This window comes from Pinus tabuliformis, chromosome 3_1 (assembly GCF_031772625.1).
Source record: "Pinus tabuliformis cultivar Carrire ecotype Pingquan chromosome 3_1, CPIR1, whole genome shotgun sequence".
NCBI classification, from domain to species: Eukaryota; Viridiplantae; Streptophyta; class Pinopsida; order Pinales; family Pinaceae; genus Pinus; species Pinus tabuliformis.
Window position 1 is genome coordinate 118,366,968 of NC_142301.1, and position 20,250 is coordinate 118,387,217.

The window sequence follows — 20,250 nt, forward strand, 5'->3', positions numbered from 1 at the left end:
TGGCTCTAGTCTAGTGGGACCTACTTTAAGGCCTTATGGTTTAGGAAGGGGACTAGTAGGGGGTACTGATTGATATAGCATATCCATGGTAATCCATACTTACCTCTTTACATCCTTCCCTATTATTCATCTCCATTCTTTGGGTTGATTGTTATTGGTCATTGGAAATGACACCCTATATCCACATCTTTGAGTTAGGGTTTGGAAACTTGGCCTTGGAGGTTGATGCAATTGGAAGAATGATAAAGTGCATATAATGCCTCAATAGAAAGAAAATGTAAAATTCAAAAGACGGTTGGGACTTATTTAGCACATGGGAAAAAGTCTAACATGAGCTCTACCCGTCTTTAACCATCAACGAATTCCTTAATCATTTAATGTTTCATCTAAAATAAAGGAACTCTTAAATGTCTCGACCCAATGAGCGAGAAATTGCTACATCTTTTTACGCATATTGGAAAAACACAAAGCAAGCTTGGTATCCTAAGCTATGCACCAAATAAAGATAAATCATTAAAGTAAAAGGTGCACCGAAAGGGTGGAAAAGGCAGACAAAGGAAAGGGGTACCTCATGCCTCCATGATTGCTCCATCCTTACATCATTACAGTCAAGATGTTGGACCTCCATCAGTGGGTGTCATGGTTGGGGCATCTTCTTTGAGGTCTTTCCCACTCCATGACCACATTATCACATACACCTATGACTAGTCTACCTAAAACATGTCTCTCCCTTGGGGGGCTGGAAACTATTGATTTTTCTATATTTTCTTAATTGATAATTACTTCCAATGATTCTTAGTTCAATTCATCTTATACTATGCTAAACATTAAGCAATTATATAAGAAAATCATCAATAATAGAACAATAATTCTAGAAGAACAAGAAGAGACTGTTGAGATTTGTAGCTTGGGAGGTACTCCAAGCCCTAGGGTTCAGGGTTTGGAGGAATGATCACCACAAATGTGCTTTGTGGGCTTAAAACCCAAGCTTGGCATTTTGTACCCAAAGGTGTGGGGCCAAAACCATGAGGAGTTTTATTGGTTCGACTCTTGGAGATGGAAGAGGACTCTTAGAGGATTAAGAGGCAACTTCAAGCACCAAGATCGAAGGTCTACAATGCAAGAAATTAATTTTTGTATGTTCATGTGGGTGAATTTGTCAACAAAGTCAGGTCAGTTTGGAGTTAGAGGTGCCCTTTGGAGGGTTTTTTTATCACCCTAAGGAAACATATAAATATATGTGTTGTGAGACCTCAAAAGACATATCCAAGAAGCATCATATCACAAGACAAACACTTTTGTTTGGGCAACAGTTCAAGGCATACCTCAGGGAAGGAGGAGGCTTGTTTTGGCATCTTTTAGGACTATTTGACGGCTGTAGATATCAGGAGTAGGGGACAACTTATTGTGGAAGGGTTCTGTTCCGTTTTATGGTGTATTTTGTGTGTGGACAAACCTCTATTGCTAGCCGCATATTCATGTGTTGATTGCAGAGCTAGGCCGAAGTATGCAGCAGCTTGTGAAGGGGGTCGAAAGGCCTAGAATCAAGTGCAAACTGGCTTGGTAGCTAGTGAAGGGAGCAAAAGCAAGGAGGAAGAGAGCCGCAATTGTGGAGAAGGTTTTGGGAGGAGGAATAAGGTGCTGAAGTAGTTTGACATCAACGGTAACCAGGATGAAACCTACATTAGGAAGGACAAACCCAGAATAAGGTATGTTGGTGGTGTGTCTGAGATTGATTTGTTGCTAAAGGATAGTTGTCCAAGTAGGATAGATTTGGTTGGGTATTTAAAGGCTATTGGAGGGCAGCAAGGAGGTGCTCAAGGGAGCCCTAAGTGCAGGACAACAAATGACACTTGCTGCTAGGAGAGGCAGATTTGTGTAAGCTTAGGACTGATTCTTGAAGGACAAAGGAAGGAGGTCAACGAAGCAGATTACATCAACCCAAAGTTCATTGTTAGAGAAGGACATCTTATAGTGACAGGGGGTAGCCCTCTGGCCTGAAGTTTGTCTTCATTGGAGCAACACAGGAAGGCATTAAAGGGAAGAAGTCCCAAAGGAGTTGAGGAGAAGTAGTGGGCAGTTGAGAGTTGTTCACAAATAGAGTTGTGAACAACTCAACAAGAGTCTCTATGTGTTGATGTGTTGAAGGACTAACGATCAACTAGAGAGAAGTTAGAGTAGCCGTGTTCAGTGACCTAAAGGAGCAGGAACATTGATAGAGGCATGAGCTGCAAATTGGGAGCAGAAATACCAACAATTGTGTTTAGGGTACGACAAGAGGAGCTGTGATTATGCACTACATCAGTTAGATTGTCAAAGTATCTTGTTCTTGTATTCTTGTATCAGTGGATGTATGAGGGCCATTATTCTTGGTACGAGAGCCCTAGATAGTTGTATTATCAGTTTGTTAATATAACAAAGTTGGGTTCTTGAAAATTGTAAAAAGTTGTCTTTATTTGTGCATGTGTTGATTTACTGCTGTTTGTATTCTGCTGTGCAAAGTAGTTTGTTGTGATACTTGGATGGGTATCGCCAATGGTTGTAAGATTCTAACGTAGACTCCAGTATCATGGAAAAATAACATGGTCTCAGAGCTACTTTGAAGGGCCAAGTGAATCATAGTGTGCACAACGAAGATAACTTAAGAGGGAGTTTGTCACATTGTTGTTGAAGGACTCACAACAATGTCGAAGTTGCAGGTTGGTCTCCGGTATGAGGACAGGTTGGAAGGCTTGTCCAACTATAGTCCATGGAAGGAAAGGATCAAGTTGGTTCTGATGGTGAACAGGATCTAGGATTTTGTCAAGAAAGCAATCAAGAAGCCAACAGACCCTAAGGAGCTGGAAGTGTATGAAGAGTTGGATATGAAGGCAAAGTTGATCATCCTAGATGGTGTCAAGGATTCCTTAATACCTCATCTGTCTGGGAAGAACACTGCCCATGAGATGTGGGAAGCTCTTCAGAATTTGTTCTAGAATAAGAACGAGAACCGGGTATTGGTGTTATAGGATAAGTTGAAGGCCACCAAGATGATACAAGGTGAAGGGGTGACTTCGTATTTGATGAGGTTGTCTCAGGTTCGAGATGAGCTTGCCGCCATCGGTGAGACTGTTTCAAATTCTGAGATGGTGAGGATTGCCTTGAAGGGGTTTACTCCAAAGTGGAAGCCATTCATCAAGGGGATCGTTGCCAGGGACAAGCTGCCAGACTAGAATAGGTTGTGGGATGACTTCATTCAAGAAGAATTACGAGACAAGGATCTTCATCCGAACAAGAAGGCTTCTGATGATGACGTGGCTCTTGCAACGAGAATGAAGGGCAAGCAGAAGAAGGACTTGAGTAAAATCAAGTGCTTCAACTACATTGAGTTTGGTCATTTTCGACGAAGTGTCCGAGAAAGAAGTAGGGAGATGATGAGAAGAAGAAGGGGAAGTAGGTTACAAGTGTCGCCACTTCTACCAAGATTGATGACCTCTCTAGGAGATTGGAGAGTGAGGATTTTGCTTTGATCTCTCATTTCTCTCAGGGTACCATCGACAACGCTGCATGGTATGTGGATAGTGGTGCGTCGAAGCACATGATAGGTTCATAGGATGTATTTGAGACTCTAGTTGAGTGGGACTCGAAGTTGCACATGGTCTTGGGTGGCAAGAGTTAGAAAGAGATCAGGGGATCAAGTGTCGTGCCATTTAGGATGGAGTTAGGTTAGGTGATGCGAGTTCAGGATGTATTGTTTGTACCAAAACTTAGATATAAAGTGCTGTCTGTCTCAGTGATTGAGCAGAAGGGGTTTGAGGTGTTGTTCCATGGTGAAAAGGAGAGACTCAGGGCTTGAGGCTCTAGCTCCGCAAGTGTTGTGATTGGATTTAGAGAGCATAGTCTATATAGGCTGACGAGCAAACCTTTAGATCATGAGAAGAAGAAGGAAAAGAAGGTCTAGGTTCTAGAGGTTTAGAGGGAGCCAAGTTCTAGTGGGAGTTTGCAGGTTCAAAGGGAGAATGTGTAGCCTAAGAAGAGCACGTGGTCAGTGGGGAGCAAGGGTGCTTCTACAGTTGGCAAGAAGGAATCATGGAATGGCCTAAAAGTATTTTAGGTGGAAGAAGAAGCACGAGGCTTCCAATGACAGTGACACTTCTGAGAAGGGTGTAGTTCATGCGACATGGTTTATTGCAATTATGAGCGTCAAGAGTTGGGCTAGTGTTGCCAACAGTGACATTGATGATGAGTTACCTCCTACTCTTGGAAGTACCTCTCTCGCTAAGAGAGAGTGTTGAGATTTGTAGCTTGGGAGGTACTCTAAGCCCTAGGGTTCAGGGTTTGGAGGAATGAGCACCACAAATGTGCTTTGTGTTCTTAGAACCCAAGCTTGGGGTTTTGTACCCAAAGCTATGGGGCCAAAACCATGAGGAGTTTTATTGGTTTGACTCTGGGAGATGGAAGAGGACTCTTAGAGAAGAAAGAGGACTCTTAGAGAAGAAAGAGGCAACTTCAAGCACTAAGATCGGAGGTCTACAATGTAAGAAATTAATTTTTATATGTTCATGTTGGTGAATTTGTCAACAAAGCCAGGTCGGTTTGGAGTTAGAGGTGCCCTTTGGAGGGATGTTCGATCATCCGAAGGAAACATATAAATATAAGTGTTGTGAGGCCTCAAAAGGCACATCCAAGAAGCATCAAATCACAAGACAAACATTTCTGTTTGGGTTGCAAATCAAGGCATACCTCAGGGAAGGAGGAGGCTTGTTTTGGCATCTTTTAGGGCTGTTTGAGGGTCGCATATATCAGGAGCAGGGGCCAAGTTATTGTGGAAGGATTCTGGGCTGTTTTATGGTGTGTTTTTTGTGTGGACAGACCTTTATTGCTAGCCGCATATCCCTGTGTTGATTGCAGAGATAGGCCAAAGTCTATAACAGCGTGTGAAGGGGGCCGAAAGGCCTAGAATCAAGTGCAACCCTGTCTTGGTAGCCAACGAAGGGAGCAAAAGCAAGAAGGAAGAGAGCCGCCGTTGTTGAGAAGGTTTTGGGAGGAGGAATAAGGTGTTGAAGTAGTCTGACATCAACGGTAACCAGGATGAAACCTACAGTAGGAAGGACAACCCCAGAACAAGGTATGTTGGTGGTGTGTTTGAGGTTGATTTGTTGCTAGAGGATAGTTGTCCAGTTAGGACAGATTTGGTTGGGTGTTTCAAGGCTATTGGAGGGCAGCAAGGAGGTGCTCAAGGGAGCCCTAAATGCAGGACAACGAACGACACTTGGACTGGTAGAAGAGGCAGATATGTGTAAGCTTAGGACTAATTCTTGAAGGACAAAGGAACGAGGTCAACGAAGGAGATTATATCAACCCAAGTTCATTGTTGGAGAAGGACATCTCGTAGTGACAGGTGGCAGTCCTCTGGCCTAAAGTTTGTCTTCATTGGAGCAACACAGGAAGGCATTAAAAAGTCCCAAAGGAGTTGAGAAGCAGCAGTGGGCAGTTGAGAGTTGTTCACAAATGGATTTGTGAACAACTCAACAAGAGTCTCTATGTGTTGATGCGTTGAAGGACTAATGATCAACTAGAGAGCAATGGGAGTAGTCATGTTCAGTGACCTAAAGGAGCAAGAACATTGATAGACGCAGGAGCTGCAGATTGGGAGGAGAAGGACCAACAATTGTGTTCAGTGACCTAAAGGAGCAGGACTATTGATAGAGGCAGGGGTTGCAGACTGGGAGCAAAAGGACAAGCAGTTATGTTCAAGTTATGACAAGAGGAGCTGTGATTGTGCACTACATAAGCTAGATCGTCAGAGTATCTTGTTCTTGTATTCTTGTATTAGTGGATGAATGAGGGCCATTATCCTTGGTACGAGATCCCTAGACAGTTGTATTATCAGTTTGTTAATATAACAAAGTTGGGTTCTTGAAAATTGTAAAAAGTTGTGTATATTGTGCACATGTTGATATACTGTTGTTTATATTCCGCTGTGCAAAGAAGTTTGTTGTGATACTTGGATTGGATCATTGGTAGCATCAGTGATTGTAATATCCTAATCTAGACTCTCGTATCGTGGAAAAACAACAGAGACAACCAAACATAAGAGACACAAATTTACGCTAGGAAAACTCCAAACTTGGGGAAAAACCCAACAACCTTTTCTTAGAGAAATTTGTCTATTCAACAAGAGATTCAATAAAAATTTCCAAATCAAACTAGGTCATCCTGACCACAAAATTTAACATAGACTAAACCTGGTCAAACGTTCGATAAGCCACATCAATCTGCCGCTCAAAGAATTCGTCCTTCCATAAACTTGGTCTGTTGTCTAGATATGCCCAGAAATAAGTGCCTTAGATTAGCCTCAGATTCATCCTCCATTAATCCTTAAATTCTTCCTCATACAGTTCGAATTTGACCTTAGTAGTTATCCGAATTCTTATGTAAATAAGGAGGATGATTGCCCTTATTTATAGTGATCAATGGAGCCCCAAGAGGTGCTTCTTTTTGGAGGAGTCGACATGACTTTATGCTAGGTCCACTTAACAAATTTTAGGAGGCAAAATTTATATTCTAAAAATTCAAATTTCATTTATTTTAAAACCGACTTGAAGCCAATTTAAATTTGCCAATTTTGGAGGGCTAATACAAATAATGAAGACTGGCTGAAGCTACAAACTCCAAATCTCCCTCTTAGCTAGGGAGGTATTCATAATGACTTCCACAAATGTTCTCTTGTTGAAAAAATTTCTCTATTCCAAGAAAAGGTTGAATGAATCCATCCACCACATGTTCATCACCAAAACCATGTGGACAACATCCAACATCAGCATTAGGTACAAGCTCAACCCACTAGCCAAACCCCATGACAATAAGGTTAGAACCCACTGACCAGGGGAGCATTTTATGTTGTTCATGAGGCCAATCTCTCCAACCATAAATAATGGTTTCCCGGTCAAGCTCCATGACCTAAGAGAGTAATCAGAGTCAATCTCCCCAACCATAACCAATGGTCTCCCGGTCAAACCCCATGACCTAAGGGAGTAATCAGGATCAATCTCTTCGACCATAATAATGGTCTCTTGGTCAAACCCCATGATCTAAGAGAGAGTACTCAGGGTCAATATCCCCAACCATATGGTCTCTTGGTCAAACCCCATGACCTAAGGGGGGAATCTTGGTCTTGATGTCAATAGAGTCAATATCAACCATAAACAATGGTCTCTTGGTCAAACTCCATGACCTAAGGGAGCACTCCAGGCTTCAATACTCATAGAGCCAATCTCACAGCGAAATTCCATGGCTTTTAGGTCAAACCCCATGACCAAAGGAGCAATCCAGGTTTGATGCTTATAGAGCCAATCTCCCAGCCAAACTCCATGGCAATAAGGTTAAACCCCATGACGAAGGGAGCAATCCAGACTTGATGCTTATAGATGCCGCAATAACAACACTTCCTTTTACCAAGAAAGGTATTCTCAATTTCTCCAAGCTTGTCCTAGAAGTACACCAACTTCATCCAGGGATATAGGCTTTAACTAGCTCGACTATAGAAATACATAGGAGTCTCATAGCTCCATTTGTACCATGTGTTATGACCTGTCATCCTTCACTTGATCAAACAATCCTGAAGCTATCCTGCTTCATAATGTGCCGAACAATTTGCAATACATTCTGAATCTGTATATCCAGCGTCTGTGCTTTATCATATGAAACGTATCTCAATCAATAATACCATATTGGTACCTCAACACATGTTGTATCACATGCCATGGCTCAACCATAACTGATCTGCTTGAACCCATCTCTATAGCGGCTTTCCATTTATTCCAATGCTGAAACAAATGTTGCCTAGGACAATCCGGGCAACTCCCTTTGCCACTCAATTTTGTAAATATGGATACCATGGGAATGACCATGGACTTACTGTCTATTATAACAATATTCCATCCTTTTTGACTTAGGAGGATTTCATCAGCTCCCTCTGTCATAACTGCTCCCTCTATCACGAAAGCAAATCTTTCTGCCATTGCTGCTCCCTCTGTCATGTGAGTCCTTATGATTTTGTCAAAAATAAGCCATATAATAGGATCAACCAGGACTCATCAGGTATCCATCTATGTTATGGCCGAGGTTTGTATAGAGCCTTCCTTGGTGTGGATTGAACTTCTACTCATAACTCTCTCTCCCTCTTGCTGGGATAATCCTCTTCCACAAGTTTTGCTTTGTTCTTCCAATGCTTCCATCTGCTTCCAAAGCCTTGGCAGGCCTTCACGGTGTACCCACAATCCTTACTAGGAGGTCATGGAAGAAGGATTATAAGCCAGCAAAGAGAAACAAAGACAAGAGGCAACCTACAAAGACAAGAGGCTAGCTAATAGTAAACCAACAACAATAATAATCAAGGAAGAGAGATATAAGATACTTATCTTTTTGAGGAATGAAGGGAATTTGACAGCTCCCTCTTGATTTCTTGTAAAATCCATCTGCAAGTTCATCATCCTAGTCTTCATCATCATGTTGTCATTCCTAACATGAGCAAGGGTTTCTTCTTTCAGCGGAAGCATCAACTTTCAATATGTAAGGTCTAGTACTAGGTTTTTGTCCACAAACCCTAGGTTTTTCTTAATCATATCCTTCAAATCTTACCTAGGGTTTGCAAATCCTATGACAAACACCAATATTGAATTCTGTCATATGCAAACCCTAGGGCAAACAACATTGTTGAATTCTGTCATATGCAAACCCCAGGGCAAACAACATTATTGAATTCTGCCATATGCATCCCTTTTCAGTCTTGCACAATAGCCCTTGTTGACAAAAAAACCTTATCACAGTCAACATCAAATTCTTACAGCAGATTTCAAGCTATTTTTCCATATCCAAAAAGGCCAAAACCATGGAATCTTCATGCCCATGTATATGTGATGAAATCAAGGATGTTCCATCCAAGCAAGTGTGTCAAGATTAATAGTCCACTCTGCCTTCATCTAGCAGTGTAAATAAACAACATTCTCTGGCCATAGCAGGTAGACACATATACAAATTATGAAAGTAAGTGTCTTCAGGGGAGGAAATTCCATTGACTTTTATAGTAATTTTATAAGAGAACTTGTACCATCAACCAACCCAGCAAATTTTGTCCTCAACTAGATGACCATCCTTGGTTCTTCTAGAACAGGTAACTCTTCCTTCATCAGTTCTTGAGCATGATTGAAATCATCAAATTGTGTATCTAAGATGTATTCTGCCTTAAGAGGAATTTCAAGAGATTTGCTTCAGATTTGATAGGGAAGCTTCTACAAATGACTATCTTAACTTTAGGAAAGAACTTCCGAGATCAGATTACCATACTTTGTAAAAATGCAAAACCATCTTCTGCGTACTTGACAGAGGTCATGCAAGATGGCATTAAAGATTTAGATCTCTGCAACTTCACGGTAGTTTGTATATCAAAGGACCTGTCTTACTAATTTCAAGTGTTATTGATCTTTAGGAAGCGTCCATATCGTCCACTGAACACATCAGATTCATTGTCATTTACAATGCGCTCACTTCACTCTGAAATCAACGCAAAAAAGAGGCTAACAAAAGGACGAAAATAAGTCTTCTAGGGCAGCGAAGGAAGGGAGAAAGAAGCCGAGGTAGAAGGGACTGTTTTTCTAGAGTCAACACAGCCACACGTGCGAGAAAGGAAGGGTCTGCAAACAAATCTCATCATCAAGCAAGTCCACTTGAAGAAGGCAACTTGATGAACATCAAGATCCTAGGAAGGCAAGCCACCAAGCCTTCAAAGAGGAATCAAATCCAATACATCTCAAAATCTATCAAGTACATGTCCCCTTCTGAATATACATCAATGTATTTTTGCAAGGAAAGCAATAAATTGGTGGGTACCAATAACTTTCTTGCATGGAAGAAGAAGACTGATCTACTAAAGGTGAATGAACTCCTAGAGCATGTCAAAGGGAATATCACTATCCCTGCTAAGGAACAAACTCAAGCCTTAGCCAAGTACAATAAGGATGAGACAAGAGCTCAAAGGATTTTGATAGAATCAATCAAAGACTCTCTCATTCCTTATGTCTCCAAGTTTGAGACATCGAAAGAAATTTATGATAAGCTAGTAGAGTTATTCTCGGTATCTACAACCAGAGAAGTAATATCTCTAAGGAATGAATTATACAAGATGAAGATAACAGAGGAAGGAATAGCTCCCTACTTCATGAAAATCTCTGAAATGAGAGATCAACTTCAAGAGCTTGGGGAAGTCATGTTTGATAGAGAGATGACAACTGTAGTACTCAATGCTCTACTTGAGGATTGGGGCAACTTCACATCAAGCATATATGCCAAGAAGGAAGCAACCACTCTCAGTGAAATGTGGTCTCCATGCAGAACAAAGAAAACCATACTTAAGGCAATGGAAGATGTGGGATCAAAGGAGCAAGCATTTGCTACCATGGCCAAGAGAAAGGGTAAATTTGGCAAGTTTGTTCCACGAAGAACAAACAACAAAGACATGTCCAAAATCCAATGTTTTGGATGTCGAGAATATGGACACTACAAAAGGAATTCTCCTAAGCTTAAGAAGGACAACAACAACAAAAGGAAGAGAGAAAAAGCTCACATAACTCAAGAGATGAAAGAAGAAGGAAAGAAGCAAAAGACGGAAGATCCTCCGATCTCTACTATGACTAGGTCAAACCCTTTACTTCTAGACTTCTTTCAAAGTTGAGTAGGATAGGAACATGTAGGAATAAATTAAAATTGCATGGCTAGAAACATCCTCTAGAATCTAGCAGCATGATGTACATAGAGTTCTAGATACTCATGAAGATATAACATTTATGATAAGAACAAAAATGCATGAGTAGAAATATCTTCTAGAATATAGGAGCATGACAGATATAGCTCAAGACATTCATGTAGAAGAAGCATACCTAGTATAAGACCTCATCCACGATGAAAGAAAAATTGATCATGATTAAGAATCTTAGAAGACCTCCATCATCAAAAGAAAGGAAACATTTGCAAGGCAAGGGTCTTTAAGATCCTATGATGGAATCTTCAAAAGAAGGTTCATAGACCAAAGCAGATGTCTCATTGGAATCCCATTCATGGATTCAAGAAAAGGATGATATGCAGGCAAGCTAAGATGAAGCAAGAAGGGCCACACCAAAGGATGATCAAAGGAGAATCAAGATGAGGTATGTATGCATCAAAGTTTAGTCATGTTATCATTTGTATATTATTGAGTCATGGGAATAGTTCTATACATTGTTTTCAAAATCGGCCTTGCTAACCGGTTACCGGTCTAACTGGCCGGTTAGCAGGCCCACCGGTCGAAACCGGCCAAAAAACCCGGTCAGGCCAGTCATTTCTCCTTTTTTTGCCCTAAACCGGTCCTAACCGACCGGTTTGTATCAACCGGCCGGTTCCGTCCTAAACCGATCGGTTAGGAGGCACGCCCACCGTTTTCAGAGACTGTTTTAAAAACACTGCTGTAGAGTCATTGATTGTGGGTTTTCAGAGACTGTGGCCTATTTGCTGAAGTGTATGGGTTGCTTGCTGGGGGGCTGGTTATCTCTGTGCATATTCTAGAACAACGTGCCACTCACTGAGGTAAAATTGTGCCTTATCTGCTAGCTGGAGGTTTGCTGATATATTTGCAAGCCTGAAGTGGGAGTGTCGTTACCATTGTTGAAGGGAAACAACTATAAACAGACCCTTGCAAATCAAATCAAAGAAACGAAATACTTTGGAAGTGAGTGATTCTCCATGATCACGAAAAGACTGGCCTGCATACTTATTTTGTGACTAATATTTATCTAGTAGTGGGCTGAGTTGTTGGTTTCTTCCTAGAGTTGGTGTTACTCATTGTTTGTTGAGCTTTGGAGCTGTGTATACCTTGAGGAGAGGTTGGACCTGCATGTTACTTCAAAGTTCAGATAGAGGTTTGCCATCACTTTGCCAGAAAAGAGCTACTGTCATATTCTCTCAGACTTGACCAGGTTCCCTCATTACCTCTTACTCTGTACATCTTTGAAGGCGGGTATAATGACTGTGCAATATTCCAGTATGTAGTTAATACACATTATTTCTACTTGGGTTAAAATTTTAAATACTTTGTAAATTTTGCTAGTTGGAGTTCATTTCTACACACTGAGTATTATATATGTTATGCTGAGACAAAGAAGCCCCAACTTGTCTACAACATTATGTTCTCCACATAAATCTTCCATTGGAAGAAACATCCAAACTCAAGTGAAACTTGCAATATCACCTACAACATATTGCAAATAATTGTTTGAGAAAATTACACAGAGAACAAATCCACTCCTAAGAGCTGTGTTTATAACTTTATCTATTCACTGGTATCTTCATAATCATCATTTGGCTAGAGGAACATTTGCACAAAGTCTATGGGTTATTAAAGCCATTGAATTGTATAACAGAGTGAGGATACAACTATGCCTTGATATCATAGTAGAGTGCATACATCTTGTCTATTGTTGGTCTGGGATGTGTTAAATTTGTTCAAATGGAGTTTTTAAGACACTTCTTAAATCAACCTAACAGAGCAGTAGTTGATTGCAATGATTCTATGAGGCAGAACAACAAACCTTTCTATGATATGTATTGCACTCGGTGCCATTTTGATATATTCACCTTTACATGGTATATAAATGAACAAACTTTGCATATTTTGTCTCTATTGGCTTGGAATCATGGTTTTAAATCTTAAAAATAGTTTTGTTTCATTAAAAAATAATTATTTAATGTATTTTTTTTAAACTTGTTCGTTTAGACCAAACTAGTCCCGGTTAGACCGGTTCTGGTCGGTAAACTGGTTCATTAGGTAGACCGGTCCGGTCACCGGTTCCGGTTTTAAAAACACTGGTTCTAAAACATGATCAGGTATGAAAGAATCTCTTTGACCAAGGGCATGCTTGAAGGCATGTACTACAATGCTATGAAGATCAACAAAAGAATATGCTCACGTAAGGAGGGTAAGATTGCTAACTAAGAAGCAAGAAGAAATGTTGACCAATCCAGAAAGCATGCAATGAAGGAATGCTCTCACAGGAAGCATTAGATGGTTGACCTATCTATTTGATAAGAAGCAAATGAAGAAAGAGATCAAGCATGTGGAAGAACACCATGATCACCGAGAATCACTGTCTGACAAGATACTTTGAAGATATCTCTCGAAAGAAGGTAGGACAACTCTAATAAAGGAAGAAAGAACTCTTGACACCTATGAAGGCCTTGGAGATATAAAAGCTGCAAATAACTGATTCTACTCTATAGAGATGTCATGATGAAGAAGTCATCCAACAAAAGAAAAAGCAATGTTGAAGCAATATCAGGATGAAGTCATGATGGGCTACTAGGTCAAAGCATGTAAACATGCAAGTACAACAAAGCATCCATGAGAAGAATATTCTGAAGCATGGACAAGATGACAAAAGAGTAGCCAAGATGACAAGAAAACCTAATGAATGATAAGAAAGCCACTTTCCATGAAGGAAGCATGACATGACAAACCAGGGAGGAAAGTGATCAATGGATGGTGCCCTACCTAGAAGAAGTCCGAACAAAGACTTCATGACATCAAAGAAAGGAAGAAGATCAAGCAGCTGAAGGACACCCGAAGAAGAAGTTGCTGATGAATGAAAGAGTCCCTAGTTAAGAGGGAGCTCTGACAGGTCCCTGATCAAGAGGGAGTTTTGGATCACCCCTGATTACAAAGGAGTGACAATTGTGTTTTCCATTTCATGGGTCATGCACTAGACCAGGACTAACAACCGTAAGTCTAGATGAAGGCCATGAATGGAAATGTAGACACAAGATAGACACAACATTCTTGTCTTCACTTGGGAAGAAAGAATGGGAGGATTAGGTAATCATCTGGCATCCGATACTCTTTGAGGATGTGTAGGGCATCCAAGACAAGAGTAGGCAAGAGGACCAATATTCTTTGAGGGCTGGGAACCCAAGATAAGAATAGTCCTAGAAGGTCATACTCGGAGAACACTCGGGTGGGTATGTACCTTGAGAGACAATGATGAAGGTGTCCATACATCATTGGTCTCACTAGCATTGTAGCTCATGATCTCATGATGAGATGGAGCTGTTAGTCAAGGCCTTGCACTATGACAATGCTGATGGATATGATGCTATAACAGATGGATTGCTAATCCGGTTTCTCTTATGTGAATTCTTCAAGATTGATAATAGCCAAACACCTTGTAATGTTGTATGAATACCTCCCTAGTTAAGAGGGAGTGTTGAAGGAAATGTAACTAGGTTCGGTCTTCATAAATGTACTTTTGATATTTGTATTTATTCAAGAAAAATAAATATTATTTTATAATATATGTCAATGAGTTTCTTGCTCATTGAAATAGGTCTAGCACTATTTAAAGTGCTATAGGTGAGTCAAATAGTCAAAAGAAAAAGGTTGAAGACCTTAAGGGCATGTTACACCTTGTATAAATATGTACTAAAGTCAAAGAGAGAACCTCCAAGCAAAGTCAAGTCTCCTCCTATGCTAAAGAAGCTCCTTCAAGCATGCAACTCCACCAAAGAACCATCTGAAGTCTACTCTTCAAGTCGGCCTACAAGTCAACCTAAGAGGAGGGACAATCCTCTATTTATAGAGGTTGTCCACTCCAATACAATGCACTCACTTCACTCTGAAATCAGCGCAGAAAAGAGGCTAACAAAAGGACGAAAATAAGTCTTCTAGGGCAGTGAAGGAAGGGAGAAAGAAGCCGAGGTAGAAGGGACTGTTTTTCTAGAGTCAACATAGCCACACGTGCGAGAAAGGAAGGGTCTGCCTGCGGTCATTACAACAAGAAAGCATAGTGACATATCTCTCTTTTTTGGGCTAGTAAACAAGGCCTATAAGGCCTCCCAATCAAGCGAAGAGGAAGGGCACTCAAGCGAAGAAGGAAAGAGGCTACAACAACAAGTAAACCATCACACGTGCAAGAATTTAGGGCTGCTGGACAGTCACATCTAGTCTGCACCTACACTTTGAAGAAGGAGCTCATTTGGTTAAGAAAGTGAAGGAATCATCATATGGAAAGGTTCTCATCAAAGGCTTGTCCTCTAGAGCAAGTATAACAAGACTTACCAACAATTGAAAGAAGAACAAAGTGCCGAAAGAAGGAAGACGAAGTGTCGGAAGAAGTGTCGGGTAATAAGGTGCAGAAATAAGGAAGGACTTGACTTGTCCTTGGAGGATACTCTTATCAGGGGTCTAGGGTTTGGCATTGATCAATAGAAGCTTCAATAAGAGAAATTCACTAAAGGGTTTTCCTCTCAAGAGAAGAGAGGTTTTGGCCCTGGCAGAGAGCCAATATCTTGTGTTCTTGTTCTTATGTTTTGGTAGCAGTTTGATGAAGTACACACATGCATTAATAAGAAGAATAATAAGATTAAGCTAACATGAAAAGTAATAAGACTCCACAAATTGTTATCAAGTAACGAAGAATCACACTACACCTAATTTGCCCTAGATTCTTCAACATTCTCCTCAAAATGTAAACAAAACATCCGATTTAGTCCAGTTTTCCTATTACTTAGTTCTATTTTTGAAATATCTACATCTTCTTGTAGATACTATTTTGTAATTAATTTTTTTTGAGGTTCGAATTAGTTCAAGAGAAACTCTAAGTATTTTGTGAAAAGATTTAGAAAGGGTTGGATGATGCAAAAGAAAAGATCTTTCTTTGATTTTAAGCAGTGAACTATATTTTGAAGTAATCAATTCAGAAATACAGAGGCAGTATTGTTTCAGGATTCTTGCATCAAATAAATGGTGATGTTTTCCTCTTTGTGAATGTGTTATTCCTTCTAAGTTTTTCACGTGAATGTTCTTTCCTGGTTGTTGCAAGAAGATTAAGAGCTGAATTTACTTACAATACTTTGCTCTGGTTTGTTAAACAATCTCAATGTTTTCTGTCTTAGATTAAATATAAAAAAGAAAAAAATTCATTTAAGTATGCTTTATATTTAATTGAATCTTATTTCCTTTTCATCTTATTCATACCACATAATTCACGAGATCCAGGAGTTTGCCTACCTCGCCCTGTTTCAGCTACTCTATTTATTTGTGATTGATTACTAAAGATTTTTTATGACTCCATGCCCAATGGACTTTTCTTTCATTTTACAACCAAAATTTAAAAAAACCTATCTTGACTTTTCATAACTAGCCTAAGATCTAAACAATAAGATTAAAATCATACACAGAGAGCTCTCTCTGAAGTTGGAAGGGCTAGATCCCAGCTTTAAAAGTGGTTTGTGGTTACCTCTGCAGTTTCCTCCTCACCTTAGGAAAACTACTGAGTGTTAACATATTGTTATATATTTATTGTGTATATAACTTTTCATTGTACCATTTTATTATAATTGTACCCTTTGTCTGCTATATATATATAAGGAAACCTAATCTTAGGATCATTAGATATTGTCTTATATTCATTGTAAAAAGAGGTTTACTCCTCTAAATGTATTGTAATTATAGGTTTGTTAGCATTTTTAAGGCACATGGTTCATAACATATTTGGAGGCATGATGTAGTATGTTGCCACTCTCAAAGGCATTGATGTGGAACAACCTTCATAGGATAAAGACAAATGACATGTAAAACACATCTAGTAGGTCAAACACTCATCTATTCATAGAAATGACATGTAAAACACATAATCTCGAGGGCTAGATGTCGCTGGTACCAAGCCAACCCACAGGTATACTCACTTAAGAGTTCACAAGGCTTGATGCCTATACAACATTTATAGGTATGGAGCCATTACAACAATATATATCAAGGCATTATAACTCATCATGTCAATTTGAACCAAGGTGAGGAAGATAACAACCATTCCACCTAAACTTAATGCATCAATAACATCGAATGGAATAATAATAAAATATTTCAAATTAAAGATTAGCTGATGACATTGAGATTAATTTGATTAATCAAAAGTTTTCAATCATAAAATACTAATATTGTAAAGAATGCATTATTACAGCTCTCATTCCAATCAACAGGGATTCCTGTAATACGGAGGTTTCCTTCAGGTTGAGGAAATGATATGGCATTCAAACTGACAATTATTAGTGTGATTTTTCTGTGCAGCATATGGTTTTTTTGGTAAGAAATTTGTGTCTACTACATACTAAGACATTCTTAATTATTACTGTGGTTATTCTGTGGCATATGGTTTGTTTGTTAGTAAGATGTTTGTGTCTACATACTATACGTACTTACAATTATATTTAGAGAGATTATAATACACACCCACACATAATAGTAGACATATGCTTGGTGTATCAGTTAGTCAATGGATCTGCATGAATCTGGGCCTTGAACTGGTAATTGAAATAGTGCAAGGGTGGGTGATCTGAGAGACCTGAACAACCAACCAATGCCTGATCCACAACTGGCCTTCACAACCAAGAGAGAGATAGATCGAGGTGCGTTTAGCTCTTTCCCACACCGGGGTGGTTGAGGCTGCATAGCTAGCATAGTTTTGGGAACCAACCAGGAAGTTGCGGTGAAAACATTTGTCTATTTATATCTTCATTTGAATATTTTAATAATATAATTTACAATTGATTTTTTTAAACTAGTTTCTGTTGTGTATATTACTATATTTTTGAACTGAGAGATACTCTCCAGCCCAGTATGGAAGAGATATGGTAATATTATGTTCTGTTAAACATTTTGACTCGGTCAGATTACATACAAAAAAAAAATAAAAAATAAATTTAGTAGTTGTAATTAATAATTAAACCAGCCAAGATCTATCTTAACTTCGTATCTGCCAAGCGCCAAGAGGGATTAAATTTCTTTAGGTACAAATCTCGGCACTTGGTAGATTAGGAGTTAAGATGGATCTAGGCTGGTAGATATTTTGAAAACAACTTATTTGATGTTTAATAGCTAAATGGTAAAATTATTTATTGTTGATTTAGTACTTCTATGAATTCTATCCTAAGGTTTTCTAATACAATCAGCCTCAAGTTTATAGAAGCTAAATTTGACAAGGAGAAGGGCCACAGGTGGACAATTTAAATCCTCACTTCCACAGGCATAAAAAAAAGAATCTCCAGATGTAATACAACCAGCCTCAAGTTTATAAAAGCTAAATTTGACAAGGGAGAAGGGCCACAGGTGGACAATTAATTTCCTGAATTCAAAAGACACAAAAAATCAAGTTTCTCACTGGAGAGCGGAGATAATTCCTTGAACACGAACATTTTGAATATTGTGTTAAAAATAATGATTAGGACACAAATCACTTGAAGGAACCACATAGGAATCAACAAGAGAACATGGTCTTGCTACGCTGGGCTTGTATAAGAAATCAAACCTACTCAGTTGGAAACTAGATGAGCATTTTTAACACCCTTGCATAGGTAAGTAAACTGTAATACATACACTGGTTGAGTATCTTATGTTGACGATTTTGGTTGTACTTCTTGATTTGCAGATGAAGCATGCTTTACAAAATGAAATTCGAGAAATCAATCACCAGCTGATGGATACCGTAGTTGATGTGAGTGAAGATGGCAATGATGTAGCTGCTGCTGCAGCTGAAGGGACAGATGGGATTGTGTTAAAATGTTCCTATAATGCAATAGCGTTGAGCCCACGCATGAAGTCTCGCTATAGATCATCTCAAATGGTGAGTCCTTGGAGAAACTGAAGTTTTCAGTGGTATCTATTATCAGTTTTTGAAAGAATAGTGGTATATTGTAATATTACCCTACAATTTTTGTCACCACAGTGCACTTTTCGGGGCTGGAGATGCTTTTAGAAATATTAGTTGATAATGATTTGTGCATGAATCTATTATCAGTGTTTGAAGGAATAGTGGTCTATTGTAATATTGCCCTACAATTTTTGCCACCACAGTGCACTTTTCGGGGCTGGAGATGCTTTTAGAAATATTAGTTGATAATGATTTGTGCATGACATCTTTTATGGTTGAAAATAATCTTCTTTCCGCAAGTTGGACCAGAATTTGTGGAGGCATTATAGTTTTCTGTTTAATCAAATCATTGAATTGTTATGCTTCAAGGCCTCATATTCTTTTGAATAATGTTTTATGCCATTGTGCTTTTCAGACACCCATTTCGCCACTCCGCCTGCTTATTCCAGAAAATTATCCAAACTCTTCTCCCATTCTTCTAGACAGAGTTCCCGTTGAACCACGGTGAGTAGATTCTGGAGTCTGATTGGCAATCCTTTTCATTTTCAATTGTGTGTACAGTTTCTTGTGCGTTTTCATATATTTGAATTCTTATGGTGTTCCACTTCAAGCTAACCATATTTGCACTCTGACAGTAAGAAGTACGAAGACCTCTCGTCAAGAGCAAAAGCAAACTTCCATGCAGCTGTACGAGCCCTTCCACAACCAATGTCATTAAAGGTATTGGCAAAGAGCTGGGATGTCTGTGCGCGGAGTGCGGTAGCTGAGTATGCGCAACAGTGTGGAGGAGGGAGTTTCAGCTCAAGATTTGGTGCATGGGAGAGTTGTGCAAATGCTTAGTAATGGCGTACTCAAGTGTGGAATGTTCGTATAATTTTCAATTTTTCAGATCTACTGTTAAGGGAAACATAGTTCCCTTGTATCTTACAATATGCCTCTTGAACTATCAGCTTGGTGTTTAACTTGCATGGAAGTACTTACATGTTAATGATCCATTGGGCCATGCTCTTACACATCAGGATGGAAGAAATGTATGTGTTACGTGTGTAATGTTCATAAAGTAAAATGAACAAAAATTGATGTCTAACTTTTAATGGAAAAAAGAAGAAGGATAGAGCCTAATTTTAATTTTTTCCAGTTATCTTACTGGAAAATAATAAATTAACATATATTCATCATCACTTTGGACTTTTTAAATGCTAAGGAAATTTACTTCTCTGATACCATACCATACTATATATATTGTTATATGTTAAGAGTAAACTCATACATTTGGAACACAATTGCCTGTATATTATATTTTTTGGAAAATAATTTGCATATGATATTCCGTTAAATGGCTGTGTAGAAAATCAAAAGTTAAGATAGATATAATGTTAATCAATGACATATGGAAATATTATAATTGCATCTGTCATATTTTTGTAACATGGTTTTTTTTTAGGTAAATGTTTTGTATTGCCTGTAGTTTTTTTCAAATGTTTTGCGCTGCTTCTACAACTGAGAAATACATGCTATATTAAAGAAGTCTGGAGTGGTCGGT

General features: G+C 39.1%; 1 protein-coding gene across 1 annotated transcript in view; it reads left to right on the forward strand.

The window, feature by feature from the left end:
- The window catches only part of LOC149186053 (mediator of RNA polymerase II transcription subunit 15a-like), an 82,766-nt gene extending 62,833 nt beyond the window's left edge, over positions 1-19,933 (forward strand). The window contains exons 9-11 of the mRNA XM_089410871.1: positions 18,486-18,680; positions 19,123-19,211; positions 19,343-19,933. Of these exons, the coding sequence (XP_089266997.1) occupies positions 18,486-18,680; positions 19,123-19,211; positions 19,343-19,547 (489 nt within the window). The 3' untranslated portion in view covers positions 19,548-19,933. The remainder of the gene's footprint in view (positions 1-18,485; positions 18,681-19,122; positions 19,212-19,342) is intronic.
- Positions 19,934-20,250: the final 317 nt, after the last annotated feature.